At 34.6% G+C, this 14,907-nt stretch overlaps 1 protein-coding gene across 3 annotated transcripts in view; it reads right to left on the bottom strand.

Annotated features, from left to right (window-relative positions):
• The window catches only part of AGTPBP1 (ATP/GTP binding carboxypeptidase 1), a 175,169-nt gene that overhangs the window by 12,826 nt on the left and 147,436 nt on the right, over window positions 1–14,907 (bottom strand). For all 3 annotated transcript variants that reach the window (XM_065879503.1, XM_065879501.1, XM_065879502.1), the window contains 2 exons: window positions 14,636–14,812; window positions 10,508–10,668 (listed from right to left, as the gene is read on the bottom strand). In XM_065879503.1, the coding sequence (XP_065735575.1) occupies window positions 10,508–10,668; window positions 14,636–14,812 (338 nt within the window). The remainder of the gene's footprint in view (window positions 1–10,507; window positions 10,669–14,635; window positions 14,813–14,907) is intronic.

Here is a 14,907-nt window from a genome sequence, read left to right as displayed (position 1 = left end):
TTAGGGTACTGTAAGACCTTTCCCCCAACCAACAAGCAATCCAACCCAACTGAATCTGAAAATCTTACGTAGCAACCTACCACTTCCTCAACTCAATAGGTGACTGGCACTATGCAAGGCACCATTAGACAGGGTTGAAAGGCATAAATATGGTCCCTGAGGTTAACTAGGAGTTAGCTAGGTAGGTGTGACTGACAGACTTCTCTCAGAAGCTGGTTTAGACAAGTACATGCTTTGAGATCCTTATTATCCTTGCTCTAACCACAGAGCAATGATAGATAAAATATAAAACAGGAAAACAAAGAAGACACAGATGCATACAGAAACAAGATAAACATCTCCTTGGACCAGAAAAAGCATAGAGGCACAAAAATAGGTCATGGGTCTCCTGAATTCCAGGTCCAAGAGCAGGCAGCAGTAGCTCCTTCAAAATAACAGGGAGGCTTAAATGTCCTAGAGCCAGGGAATTAAACCCAGACTCATGGCAATCGAGCAGCTGGAGTGAGGCTTCCCACTTTAGAAAGGAGGCTGAAACAATAAGGCTGAGACTTCTGCCTAAGGCTAAGATTTTATAAAGTTGCAATTATTAAGTCAGAAAAAAGGAGACAAAGCAGCAAAGTCAGAACCCTCATGAACACAGTCACTTGTCCAGCAAAATCCCCAGTATCGTTGAAGGATGGGAACTAGGAAATACAAGACTAATAAAATGCTAGCGTAAGCTAATATAAGCTTGGACTGGAGCCTAGAGCGGGCCAGGTAGAAGCAACACAAAATCATTAAGGGATTAAGGGCAGAGACTTGAAAGAGCTGGGGGTTTGGGGGAAGCTCTCATTTAATATGAGCTTGCAAGTTACAAATCTCTTGAGAAACTGTGATGAGCTTACCAACACAAAAATAATGGCATGATCTACAAATGACTAAGAAAGTGTTTAGGGTCTTCAAAGAAGGGAAGAATAGTAGCCATAAGAATAAACAAGGAATCATGAAATTTAAAAATGCAGAAACAAAAAAGAACCAATTAGATGTGAAATATATAATCTTTAAAATAAAATACTCCCATGAGATAAATTTTAGACCAGAAACAACTAAGTTTAGTGAATTATAAAATGCTACTGAATAATTTACCTAGACTGAAGTAGAGATAGAAAATGTGAAAAAGTTGTTAAGAGACATGTGTGGAGAACAGACAGAGAAGCTCCAGTGTAGGAATTCTGGGAGAACGAAATAAAGGAATTGTCAAAGAAGCAATTTTCAAAAAAAAAAGGTTGAGATTTTTTCAAAATTGAAGAGCCCTCAAATTAAAAGTACATATTGTCAACCAAGGTATATTCTTTTTAATATACCACTCTTAAACACAATGCACTGAAACTGAATAGCACTGAGGATAAGGATAAAACCTTAAACAAGTGGAGGCATAGACAGTTTGGTACAGGAAAAAGCAAGTGCAAAGACGCTAGGATGATAAAAAGATTTTCATGTTCTAGAATAGCACTACTCAAGGTATGGTCCACAAATTCTTTGTTATTGGTCCATGGCAACAAAAGCCTAGGAATTAAAATGAAGTGTTCAGAAACTTTTACAACAATTTTACATAAAATTATGTGTCTGGTGACTCTAATAACAGGAAATTGGAGCTTATATTTGCATTCCTTGGGGTGGCCTCTTCCTTTGTATAGTACTTCATTCTTACTGTATTTTAGTCAATTATCAATCCATAACAAATTGGAAAATAAAAACTAGACCTTTGCTAGTTTAGGAGCACTGTCATAAAAACTAAAAAATGGTCAGTGCGGTTGGAATGGTAAGAATACAGAGAGAGCAGGACAAGCTAAAGGGGGAAAGAAAGGTATAGATGGCTCATTCTGGACCTCAGAGACTCTGATAATGGATATAGGCCATATATGTGGAAAATAACTGAAGGACTTTAAACAGGACAGTGACCACTTCGTACAAAGAAACTGGAGGGTACAAAAAAGTAGGGAAAGACCAGTCAGAGGCTATTTGAGTAGAGCAGGCAAGAGATGATGGCAGCCTGGACCAGTGTAATGGCAGAAGTGGTGGAGAGAAATAGAAAGATCTGAGAAATATTTTGGAGGTGAAATCAAAAAGCCCCAGGTGGTGGATTGGATTAAGGGTAAGGGAGAGAGGAGGAGATGCCAAGAATAAGATTTCTTACAAGAGCAATTGGGTAGAGCGAGGTGGATACAGATAAATGGGTTTGTTTGGGGAGAGGTAGGGGAACAGAAGTCATGAGTTGAGTTTTAGACAAGTTAATTTTGTGTCCAAGTGTACAAAGTCAAGTCGGAAGCTGGATAAGTAAGTCTAGAGCTCAGAAGGGAGGTCTGGAAGATTATATGTATTTTGGAGTTATCAAGACCCAGATGTAATTTAAAATCACTGGAATGAATATCACTTATGGAAAGTGTGTAGGGTGAGAAGAAAAGTTGAAAGAGGGGAAAAAGCGAAGAAGATAGAGAAGAAACACTCAAAGGAAAGTTTTTGAACACCACAACCCCCGTTTTTGGCCTCAACAAATAAAGCCAACTGATCTGTGTTACATTTACTATAGCTTTTATTTCCAAAGTAATTGTTATCAGTGATTGCCAATGCACAGCAAAACTAAAGGATGATTATCAAAAGCTAGGAGAAAGAGGGAAAGGTGAGAAATATGTACAACTTCCCTCCCACCCATTTTACCAATAATGCAAATAATGACAAGAATTTACAATGATTCTTGAAAAGTTTCCAAGAAGCAATAAAAAGGACAGCCAAATGAGTAAGCAATCATTATTAAATAAGATTTTTAAATCATAAATGACAGTAGCTATGAGGAAAAGAGCTTTGTCAGTCTTGGTGGTGGGGGAGCAGTCTTAAAAGCAATAAGTATATACCAATAATTCCATCGGAAATTTTGGAGCTAGCTAGTTCCATCTTCAGCCCACAATCAGAACCTCTCTCATTCCTCCTTATTCACTCTACCCATATTAGAAACCAACTAAAACAAAAGAAAATAAGAATAACAGAAATCTACATTCAAGAAGCAGTACTTTGAATAACTGGACACCAGTAGTATACATTAGAAGTATCAACCTCAAAGAACAACTCCAGAAAACTCTTGCAGTCACCTTTTCCCTCAACTTACCATAATACCTGGTGCTTACAATACAGAAGTATTACACTAGCATAAGCTTCTAAACATTTTGAATTTTAATAATCCTGCACAGGATATATCAGTTATCATTCCTTGCTTAAGAACATATACAGTTACTACTTCTCTTCTATAAAATCCACACTAACCTTCCCATGAAATTGAACACCTTCTCCCGTAATGCCTTCTTCAACATTAGCTTTTCTAAGCTCCAAGCAATCCTTTCCACCTTACCTAAATTAGTCTACTTCTTATTGCCAACTTTGTTTTCTTCATGTTAGCTCCTATTTCTTTACCAAGCCTCACTTACTATCTTTCAAGCCCTAGCTTAAAACTTACTAATTTAAGAAATTTATTGCACATAAATCCAGGTGATTTTAAATTATTTACTCAGTAACTTTTTTCTCAATATGTCTAGGCAATTTTTAAATTTTGTTTTTTTAAATATATTAATGTATTTTCTGTATTTTTTATAATTACCATCATGCCCCTTCACAAATGTAAATTGTGCTTTTTCTATTATACTGTCAGCTCCTTTCAGAACACTATCTTTTGGGGAATAACAAAAGGTATGAAACACAACGAAGAGCTCACGCCATGAGACCATTCTGTCAGGCTGGGAGAGGTGGCTGTTCTAACTAATGTGCAGAAATGAACAGAGTCAATAAAAATGAAGAATTAGGGGAATATGTTGCAAACAAAGAACAATAAAAATATCCAGAAGCAGATCTTAATGAAATAAAGGTAAGTGATTTACCTGATACAGAGTTCAAAATAATGGTCATAAAGATGCACACCAAAGTTAGGAGAGTAATGCGTGAACAAAGTAAGAACTTCAAAGAAGAGATAGAAAATATTAAAAATTCCCAAACAGAAATGGTAGAGCTGAAGACTACAATAACTGCACTGAAAAATGCAATATGACAGTTTCAACAGCAGACTAGATCAAGTGGAAGAAAGCATCAGCAAACCTGAAAACAGCAGTGGAATTTTTTCAAACAAAGGTTCAAACAGAAATAATGAAAGAGTGAAAATAGCTTAAGATAGGCATTATAGGCGTTCCAGAAAGTGAGCAGAGAAAAGGAGGCAGAAAGGTTATTCAAGAATTAATGGCTGAAAACTTCCCTAACTTGGGAAAAGAAAGAGACATCAGACAGCTGGATCTAGGAAGCCTAGAAAGTACTAAAACAGATAAATCCAAAAGGACCCGCACCAAAACACATTATAATTAAATCATCAAAAGTTAAAGACAAGGAGAATCTTCAAAGTAGCAAGAGAAAAAGAAACTCACTACATACACAGGAACCCAGATAAGACCATATAAACAGATTTTTCAGCAGAAACCTTGCAGGCTAGAAGGGAGTAAGATGATATACTCAAAGTTCTGAAAGGAAAAAATTGCCAATCAAGAATACTCTACCTGGCAAAGTTGTCCTTCAGAACTGAAAAAGAGATATAAGTTTTCCAGATAAACAAATGATGAAGGAGTTCATCAACACTAGACCAGTCTTAAAAGAAATGCTAAAGGGAGTTCTTCAAGCTGAAACAAAAGGATACTAATTAGTAACAGGAAAACATGAAAGTATAAAACTCACAGGTAAAGGTAAATATGTAGTTAAATTCAAAATATTCTAATATTGCGATGGTGATGGGTACATCACTTATAGATCTAGTTTACAGGTTAAAAGACAAAAGTATTAAAAATAAATGTAATTACAATAATTTGTTAATGGATATACAATGTGAAAAGATGCAAATTATAACATTAAACAAAATGTGAAGGAAGGGGAAGTTTTGGTATGCATTTAAAGTTAAGTAATTATCAGATTAAAATAGACTGCTTATATGTAAAATGTTTTACGTAAGGGTGGTGGCCTTGGCAAAAAAGAAAAAAAAAAATGTTTTATGTAAGCCTCAATGCACTGCCAAAACCTATAGTAGATACACAAAAGATAAAAAATTCAAAGCATACCACTACCGTAAGTCCCCTACATACAAACAAGTTCCATTCTGAGAGCACGTTTGTAAGTCCAACAAAATTAGCCTAGGTACCTAACTAGCACAATCGGCTATACTGTACTGTACTGTAATAGGTTTATAATATTTTTCACACAAATAATACATAAAAAACAAACAAACACAAAAAATAAAATATTTTTAATCTTACAGTACAGTACCTTGAAAAGTACAGTAGTACAGTAAAACAGCTGGCATACAGGGGCTGGCATCGAGTGAACAGGCAAGAAGAGTTACTGACTGGAGGAGGGAGAGGAGAGATGAGAGATGATAGAGCTGAAGGATCATCAGCAATAGGAGACGGAGGGCAAGCTGCAACTTCACTCATGCCTGACGCTGATGACATAGGTTCTGGTTCCTTGCTGGATTCAATTCTATCTACCCTCTTGAAAAAATGATCCAGGGATGTCTGGGTAGTAGCTCTTTTTTTCTCATCATAGATGACACAGCAGCACTGGATTGCATTCTGAACGGTTGCTGCAAACTTCGTGTACTATTCTACATTCAGCTCCTGTGCCTCAAAACTAACGGTGCCTCCTCAAATAAAGAAAATCCCCTTGCCATTTCCTGTGTTGTGAATCTCTTTGGTTCTTCAGTTACTTCTTCTTCTTGTCTCTCTTCGTCCTTTCTCTGGGTCTCCAATTCCATCAGGTCTTCATTAGTAAGCTCCTCATGTTGCACAGCAAGGAGTTCAATGAAGTCGTTCCCTTGCAGATCTAGCTTGAAATAAAGATACTGTACTACTGTACTCTATACAGTACTATACAGTAAAGTACACAAAAGCACAACCACTTGTAAAGGATGCACGCAGATGACAATGTACACCAGACACATGAACTAACTTACATGATTGGACATGTGAACACACGTTTCCATCTTTGAAAGTTTGCAACTTGAAGGTTCGTGTGTAGGGGACTTACTGTACAGAAAATTATCAAATCACAAAGGAAGAGAGCAAGAGAGGAAGAAAGAAACAAAGGAATTACAAAATAACCAGAAAACAATTCAAATGACAACAGTAGGTCCACACCTATCAATAATTACTTTAAATGTAAATGGACTAAGTTCTCCAATCAAAAAACAGAGTGGCTGAATAAATAATAAAAGAGACACAACTATATGTTGCCTACAAAACACACCTCAGTTTCTCAGTTTTAAGGACACACATCAACTGAAAATGAAGTGATGAAAAAATAAATTCAATGCAAATAGAAACCAGAAGAAAGCAGGGGTAGCTATACTTATACCAGAAATAAAAGACTTTAAGCCGAAGACCAAAAAGAGAAAATAATAAGGTCATTACATAATAATAAAAGGATTGGACTTCCCTGGTGGCGCAGTGGTTCAGAATCCACCTGCCAACGCAGGGGACACAGGTTTGAGCCCTGGTCCAGGAAGACCCCACATGCCACGGAGCCACTAAGCCCATGCATCACAACTACTGAGTCTGTGCTCTAGAGCCTGCAAGCCACAACTACTGAGCCTGTGTGCCACAACTACGGAAGCCCATGTGCCTAGAGCCCATGCTCCACAACAAAGAGAAGCCACCGCAATAAGAAGCCAGTGCACTGCACGAAGAGTAGCCCCTGCTCACCACAACTAGAGAGGAAGCCCACACGCAACAACGAAGACCCAATGCAGCCAAAAATAAATAAACAAATAAATTTTAAAAATACTAATAATAAAAGGATCAATTCATCAGGAGGATATAACAATTGTAAATATTTATGCACCCAACATAGGAGCACCTAAATATATAAAGCAAATATTAACAGATCTGAAGGAGGGAACAGACAGCAATATAAGAATAGCAATGAACTTCAAACACCCACTTTCAACAATGGATAGATCATCCAAGACAGAAAATCAGTCTAAATAAAACCACTGGAATTAAACTACGCATTAGACCAGACGGACCTAACAGATATATAGAACATTCTATCCAACAGCAAAAGAATACATAAACACACATGGAACATTATCCAGGGTAAATCATATCTTAGGCTACAAACAAGTCTTAATAAAGTTAAGAAGACTGAAATCATATTAAGCCCAACCACAATATAATACTAGAAATCAATTGGGAATTCCCTGGTGGTCCAGTGATTAGGACTCCGTGCCCTCACTGCTGAGGGCCTGGGTTCAATCCCTGGTCAGGGAACTAAGATTCCACAAGCCATGTGGTATGGCAAAAAAAAAAAGAAAGGAAAGAAAAGAAAACTAGAAATCAATTAGGAAAACTGGAAAATTCACAAGTACATGGAGATTATACAACATGTTCCCGAACAACCAATGAGTGAAAGAGAAATCAAATATCTTGAGAGAACTAAAAATGGAAACACAACACACCAAAACTGATGAGATGCAGCAAAAGCAGTTTTCTAAGAGGGAAGTTTATAACAATAAATGCCTGAAAAAAGCAAGATCTCAAATAAACAACCTAATTTTACACCTCAAGGAACTAGGAAAATAAGAACAAACTAAGCCTAGAGTTAGCAGAAGGTAGAAAATAACAAAGATCAAACAGACATAAATGAAATAGAGACTAAAAAGAAAAAAAATATCAATAAAATTAAGAGCTAATTTTTTTTAAAAGATAGAGTAGACAAACAGTGAGACTTTCCAAAAAAAAAAAAGAGAGAGAAATTATAAATGAAACAGGAGACATCACATCAGATACCTCAAAAATCCAAAGGATCATAAGAGACCACTATGAACAATTATACACCAACAAACTGGACAACCTAGAAGAAATGGAAAAAATTCCTAGAAACATACAAGCTACCAAGACTGAATCATGAAGAAATTAACAGAAAATCCAAACAGACCAATTACCTGTGAGGAAACTGAATCAATACTCAAAAACCTTCCAAGATAACCCCAAGACTAGATGGCTTCAATGGTGAATTCTACCAAACATTTAAGCAAGAAATAATAGCAATTATTTTCAAACTCTTCCCAAATTAAAAGAGGAGGGAACAACTCCAAATTCATTTTACAAGGTCAGCATTACCCTGATACCAAAGTCAGAGAAGAAATTTTAAAAACAAGAAAATTATTGGCCAATATCCCTGATGAACTTAGATGCAAAAATCCTCAATAAAATGTATTAGGAAATCATATTCAACAATACATTAAAAGAATCATACCTAAACCATGATCACCTTGCACCCTGAGATGCAAGGATGGTTCAACATATGCAAACCAATCAATGTGATACACCACATTAACAAAATGAAGGACAAAAATCATATAATCATCTCAATAGATGCAGAAAAGCATTTGACAAAATTCACCATCCATTCATGATAAAACTCAGCAAATCAGCATAATAAAGGCAATATATGACAAGCCCACAGCTAATGTCATACTCAACGATGAAATACCAAAAGCTTTTCCTCTAAGATAAGGAACAAAACAAGGATGCCCACTCTCACCACTCTTATTCAACACAGTACTGGCTTGAGCAATTAGGCAAGAAACAGAAATAAAATGCATCCAAATCAGCAAGGAAAAAGTAAATTTTCTCTATTTGCAGTAGACAAGATATCATATAGAATCCCTTAAAACAGCACAATGTTAGAAGTAATAAATGATTTCAGTAAAGCTGCAGGATACAAAATCAATATACAAAAACCAGCTGCATTTCTATACACTAACAATGAAACATCAGAAACAGAAATCAAGAAAACAAACTTACCATAGCATCAAAAATAATAGTTAGGAATAAATTAACCAAGAAGGTGGAAGATCTGTACACTGAAAACTGTTAAGACACCCTACTCTTATGTTCAAAGCAGTATCATTCACATAGTCAAAGTATGAAAACAATCTAACTGTCCATTGATGGATGAATGGATAAAGAAAATGTGGTATATAGATATACAATGGAATATTCAGCCTTCGAAAAAAAAAAGGAAATCCTTTCATTTGCTACAGCATGGATGAAACTGGAGGGCATTATGCTAAGTGAAATAAGCCAGACAAAGACAAATACTGCATGGTATCACTTACATATGAAATGTTAAAAAAAAAGAATTGGAACAACTCAGAAAGAGAGTGGGAAAGTGGTTGCCAGGGGATATGGGGCAGGCAGAGGATGCAATAGGGAGAGGTTAGTAAGAGTGATACAAACTTTCAGGTGTTGAGATGAATAAGGTCTGAGGAAGTAATGTATAACATGGTGACTATACTAGATAACACTAGATTGTATAATTGAAATTTGCTAGGAGAGCAAAACTGAAAAATATTCCCTCACACACAGACACAAAGGTAAACATGTGATGTGATGGATGGGTATGTGAATAACTCAATGGGGTAAATCCTTTCACAATGTATACATATACCAAATCATCACAGTGTACACTTTAAATATCTTACAATTTTATTTGTGAATTTTACCTCAAAAAGTTGGGGCGGGGGAAGAATACATGAAATAACTTAAAAGTGGGCTTCTAAACATCAATGAGAACAACTTTATTTATACTTATTTATAAATAAATATATTTATTTCCATTATCATTTAGCAAGTGTTTTGAAATATAGAGAATGCAGAGGATCACTGCCTCAATTATCACATTATATAAGAATCGAGTTCTAATTAATGTTTTACTACACTTAAAACTACTCAATTGATATATATATATATATATATATATATATATATATATATATATATATAACATAGCTTGGCAATAAATTAACAAATCTGATGTCAATGTCCAACAATAAAAATCATGTAGGTTCTATAAAATGGGACTATTCCTACCCATATGTATCAAACTATAAAATGCTAAACTCTGGTATATGATTAAGAATTGTGACACTAAATTATCTCTGAGCCAATAACTGATCAAATTTTACATACACTGAATTTTAGGAGCAAACGTTTACCTACTCAGAAGGATACTACTTGGCAGAGGTAGTTATATTTTCAGAGGGATATTAAATTAGCTGTTTCTAGTAGATGTAACCAGAAGGTGACTGGAAAGCCATCTGATATTTGTAGATTATCAACAAAATAAAATTTCTTTTGAACTATGAATCTTGGCTCCAAGCCTTCTTAATTTACATATTATCTGATATAAGTAACTGTTTTCCACACTGCTTATTTTTAAGTTAAAAGCAAATCATTAAGATCACTAAAACAGCATTCCAAATATAAGGATATTTCATTAAAATTTTATCCAAATACCAATGTTAAAAGAAGCAAGACTTATGTATATTAATTCTAAAAATGCTCCTGCCTGTCAAAATCTCTGTGCCTTTCCCCTGCGTAACTAATTTAATGAAGTTTAACAATATACTACCATATAACAAAAGAATAAAACAAGTATGTCTTACCTAGTTACTTTGCAGCTCGATTCAATCAAGTCATTTTCAAAGTCAAGCAGGCTAGAAGGCAGATTATATTCCAGTGGGGATGTCAGTCTTTTCAAACGCAATAGACCAACACAAAATTTTGCTCCCATCTCTTCCAATTCTCGAGTACCAATCTGTAAACCCTAAAAATAAAGGAATAATAAACATGTAACTAGGACATTTGCTATCCTCTGGCTATATCTCATTTAAATTACTAAAAGGAATTTGTAACTATATTAATAAAATAAAAGGCTGGCACTTTGTATGAACCTAGTACTCATAAGCACAGTGTCTTAATAACATAAGATTATTTTAAGTCACAAAGGAAACTGTCTTAAAAAAACGTTTCTAAAATGTCTATGCTCATTCACTGCGTGCAAACTATTTTCACCAACACACTGGGGAGGAAAAAACAGATAAACATCTTGTGGTTAAGTTATTCTTGGAGCTCATGAGTGAAATTATATTTTTACAAGATCTTGCTAGTACTTCTTGTAATCTACTACTTGTATGACGATGTTGAAATATTATAGTGCTACAATCAAGGCTCCAATTTGTATACTTGAACATTACTTTATACATACTTTTCCTGAATGATAAAAAGAAATTGCTGAGTAAAAAACAAACAAAAGAAAGGTAACTATGTCAAAAAATAATCAGACGAATCTAAGCTAATGAGGCAGCAGTAAAATAAGTTCTTATGTTCCATGTCAGTTAAGAACGCCCATTTCAAAGTTGGTCTACTAACGCAAAAACAAAATTTTACCACAACCCTGTTTTAACCAATAGTTTCTCAATAAACAATATATACGGTTTACCAAAAGTTAAACATTACCAAATAAAAGGATAAAAATGGACTGTAAATCAAGACGTTGCTTATCATTTAATTCTCAGATAAAAACGAACCTCTAAAATAAATGCAATCCTTACACCAACAAAGGTTGCAGGCGTAGATGAGAGCAGACTAGACTTTCAATGACCAGACTAAAAGCACACAGTAACTGAAGAGATAAATCATAAAAACTGTTATTTACTCTACATAACACATGCCTTCATAATAATGATTGACTGATTGTTTAAATAGTTTGGCCATCTCCAAATATTCTAAGAAATGTGACCTAACTGACTTAGAAAATGCATTTGTCTTCTTAATCTAAAAGCTTAAAAAGGCTATGCCTATTTCTGAATTAGCTCATCAAAAATAAAAATAAAGAATATTTGAAGCCTAAAATTCAGTAATGTAAGAACATTCTTGAGGGTGAAGAGATTTGTTTCTTAAAATATTATTAGACTTACACAACTTATTAGCTAATATTAACAAGTTTGAAAAGTATACGTTATGTGTAGGGGGGAGGATGGGGGTATATGGGAATTCTGTAGTTTCCACTCAATTTTTCTGTGAATCTAAAACTGCTCTTTAAAAAGTTTATTGGGACTTCCCTGGTGGTGCAGTGATTAAGAATCTGCCCGTCAACGCAGGGGACACGGGTTCGAGCCCTGGTCCGGGAGGATCCCACATGCCGTGGAGCAACTAAGCCCATGCGCCACAACTACTGAAGCCCGCATGCCACAACTACTGAAGCCCACAGGCCTACAGCTCGTGTTCCACAGCAAGAGAAGCCACCGCAATGAGGAGCCCGTGCACCACTATGAAGAGTAGCCCCCGCTCGCCGCAGCTAGAGAAAGCCCGGATGCAGCAACGAAGACCCAACGCAGCCAAAAATAAATAAATAATATTAATTTTTAAAAACTTTAGAAAAGTATATGTTATGATCAAAGCACTGAATTTTAGATGTAAAAAACTTAGCTTATTATTAGTAGTAAGACATACGTCTCTCCATAGGAGTTTTAAATCAATGTAACTCTATCAATGGAAATCACGTAAAGTATATATATATATATATATATATATATATATATATGTCAATGTAAATCGTATAAAAGAGAAATGACTATATGTTAGGTAACTTTTATTTTTAAAATTTTATAAAGTAATTTTTAGAAAACTTGTCTAATGTTGTATGTTTCAAAATATATTTTAGCAATTTTTTAAACGTAGTTTTTTCAATGACTAAATAAATTTATCAAAACACAAAAAGAACATTTAAAAAAATCCAGTGAACGTCTATCAGTAGAATCCAAATATAGTAAGAAAGTGCTACTATTATTATGCAACAGATGATTTCAAGGGGCATGCAAGTCTCAGCTTCCCTGACTTCTTCTCTCCCTACTCCCAGAGACTAGTTTCACAGACACTGATACTTTAATTTACCTTCTCCAGACGGACTGCATCTCTTTAAGAACAAATAATTTATAGTCTATTTCCCTAAATCATAGGAACTACCTATGGTCCTTTACAAAAATGACTGTCAAGCTTTTCTCCATCCCACACACTTACAGTCCACTAAAGCAATGATTGGAGGCAAGGTCTGTGGGCTGGAGTGCTCATGCTCCTCTCTTATCACAATCGCGCCTTTGGTAGTCTAAAAGACACTGTTTTACAATATTTGAAGAGATTTCAAAAGATAGCACATTTTGGAAGAATAGTATACTGTGGTCAACCTAAATCTTAGGGAAGAGTCCCTCTACAGAAAGTACTGAAATTTCAATAAGATCTACCCATCTAGGCCCCCAAAGTTTGAACACCAGTTGCAAAATCTATACAATTTTCTTCCAGTTTGTTACAGACTGGAAAAAGCATTTAAGCTCTCCACTTGAACATTTTGGCATCAATCATAATATGTTTACATTTTTAATACTAACCAATTGGAAGATTTTTAACTCTTTCTAAACATAAAGTTATAATCACTTTTATGTGACATATATGAAAATCACTATGAGATTCAGATTCCTCTTGCCCATGTCAAAAAAACAAAACACAAAAAAACAGAATGAGTGGAATAATTAGCATGACACCTGAAAAGCTTTTCGTGGCCAAGGCAAGGAAAATAAATATCCGGGTTTACAGTTGTTTACCTAAGGTCCAATTCATTGCCTTTTAAGTTCTCAATCTTTTGTGGTACATACATACAATGGAATATTACTCAGCAATAAAAAAGAACAAAATAATACCATGTGTAGCAACATGGATGGACCTAGAGATTGTCATACTGAGTGAAGTAAGTCAGACTGAGAAGAACAAATATTGTATGATATCACTTATATGTGGAATCTAAAAAAATGGTACAAATGAACTTATCTACAAAACAGAAATAGAGTCACAGATGTAGAAAACAATCTTATGGTTACCAGCAGGGAAACGCAAGGAGGGATAAATTGGGAGATTGGGATTGACATATACACACTACTGTATATAAAATAGATTAACTAATAAGGAACTACTGTATAGCACAGGGAACTCTACACAGTACTCTGTAATGACCTATATGGGAAAAGAATCTAAAAAAGAGTTGATATATGTATATGTATAACTGATTCACTTTGCTGTACACCTGAAAACTAACAAAACATTGTAAATCAACTATATTCCAATAAAAAAAAAATTTTTAAGTTCTCAAACTTTAAAATTAAAAAATTCAAAGTCACCTAACATTTAATTACTCTTAAATTTCAAAAGTAAAGTCTGAACTCATTGTTTCCCATAAAAGGCTATGGTACCATAGGAGAAGAGGAGTCTTAGTAAAGAAAAAAAAATTAGTGAAGGAATATGCATTTAAAAGTCACACACACACAAAGTCTAAATTAAAAAAACTTAGTGTAATGTGTTTATTTCTAAATGCATAAATATATATTTACATCCAATAAATTAAAATGATAGAACATTTTATTAATAATGTACTACTTGCACAGCTCATTAAAAATTACTAACCGTTATTTAAATGTGTATTACAGCATGCTTTCTTAAAAATTATGACTGTAAATAGACTCAACCAAGATTTCATAAGGATCCAAAGCAAGCTATTTAGTTCAAAGAAGTTAAAAAAAAAAAAAAAACCTGTTCTTAAGATCGCATATAATTCAATTCCATTATTGCAAGTTACATTTAGCTCAGTATAACAAACATATCATTTAATACATACTTGAAAACTACTAGAGCATATATGGAAGACTTGAAATATTTTTATGGCTGGAAGTCCTGAGATGTTTTACCTTATATTTTCCCTGATCACAGCCACACAAAGTACTCTCCATGGTATAGCTTCTTTGTACTCCTATCTCTCTCCAAACTACAACACGTGCTGTAGATTCTTTAGATTTTTCTACTACGAAGCTACAGCTGCTCATGCAAAATGCTGGGGCAATATGGCTCAGAATCTTAGGCAAAGTCTGCAAAGATAAGAATGATAAAATATTTCAAGAGCTTTCTTTTGTTGTCATTTAAAATTATTTTAACTTCTAAATTTTGAAAAAATTTTTTATGA

Source organism: Phocoena phocoena, chromosome 6, assembly GCF_963924675.1.
Source record: "Phocoena phocoena chromosome 6, mPhoPho1.1, whole genome shotgun sequence".
In the NCBI taxonomy this organism is placed as follows: Eukaryota; Metazoa; Chordata; class Mammalia; order Artiodactyla; family Phocoenidae; genus Phocoena; species Phocoena phocoena.
This window is presented reverse-complemented; position numbering and strand designations above follow the sequence as displayed.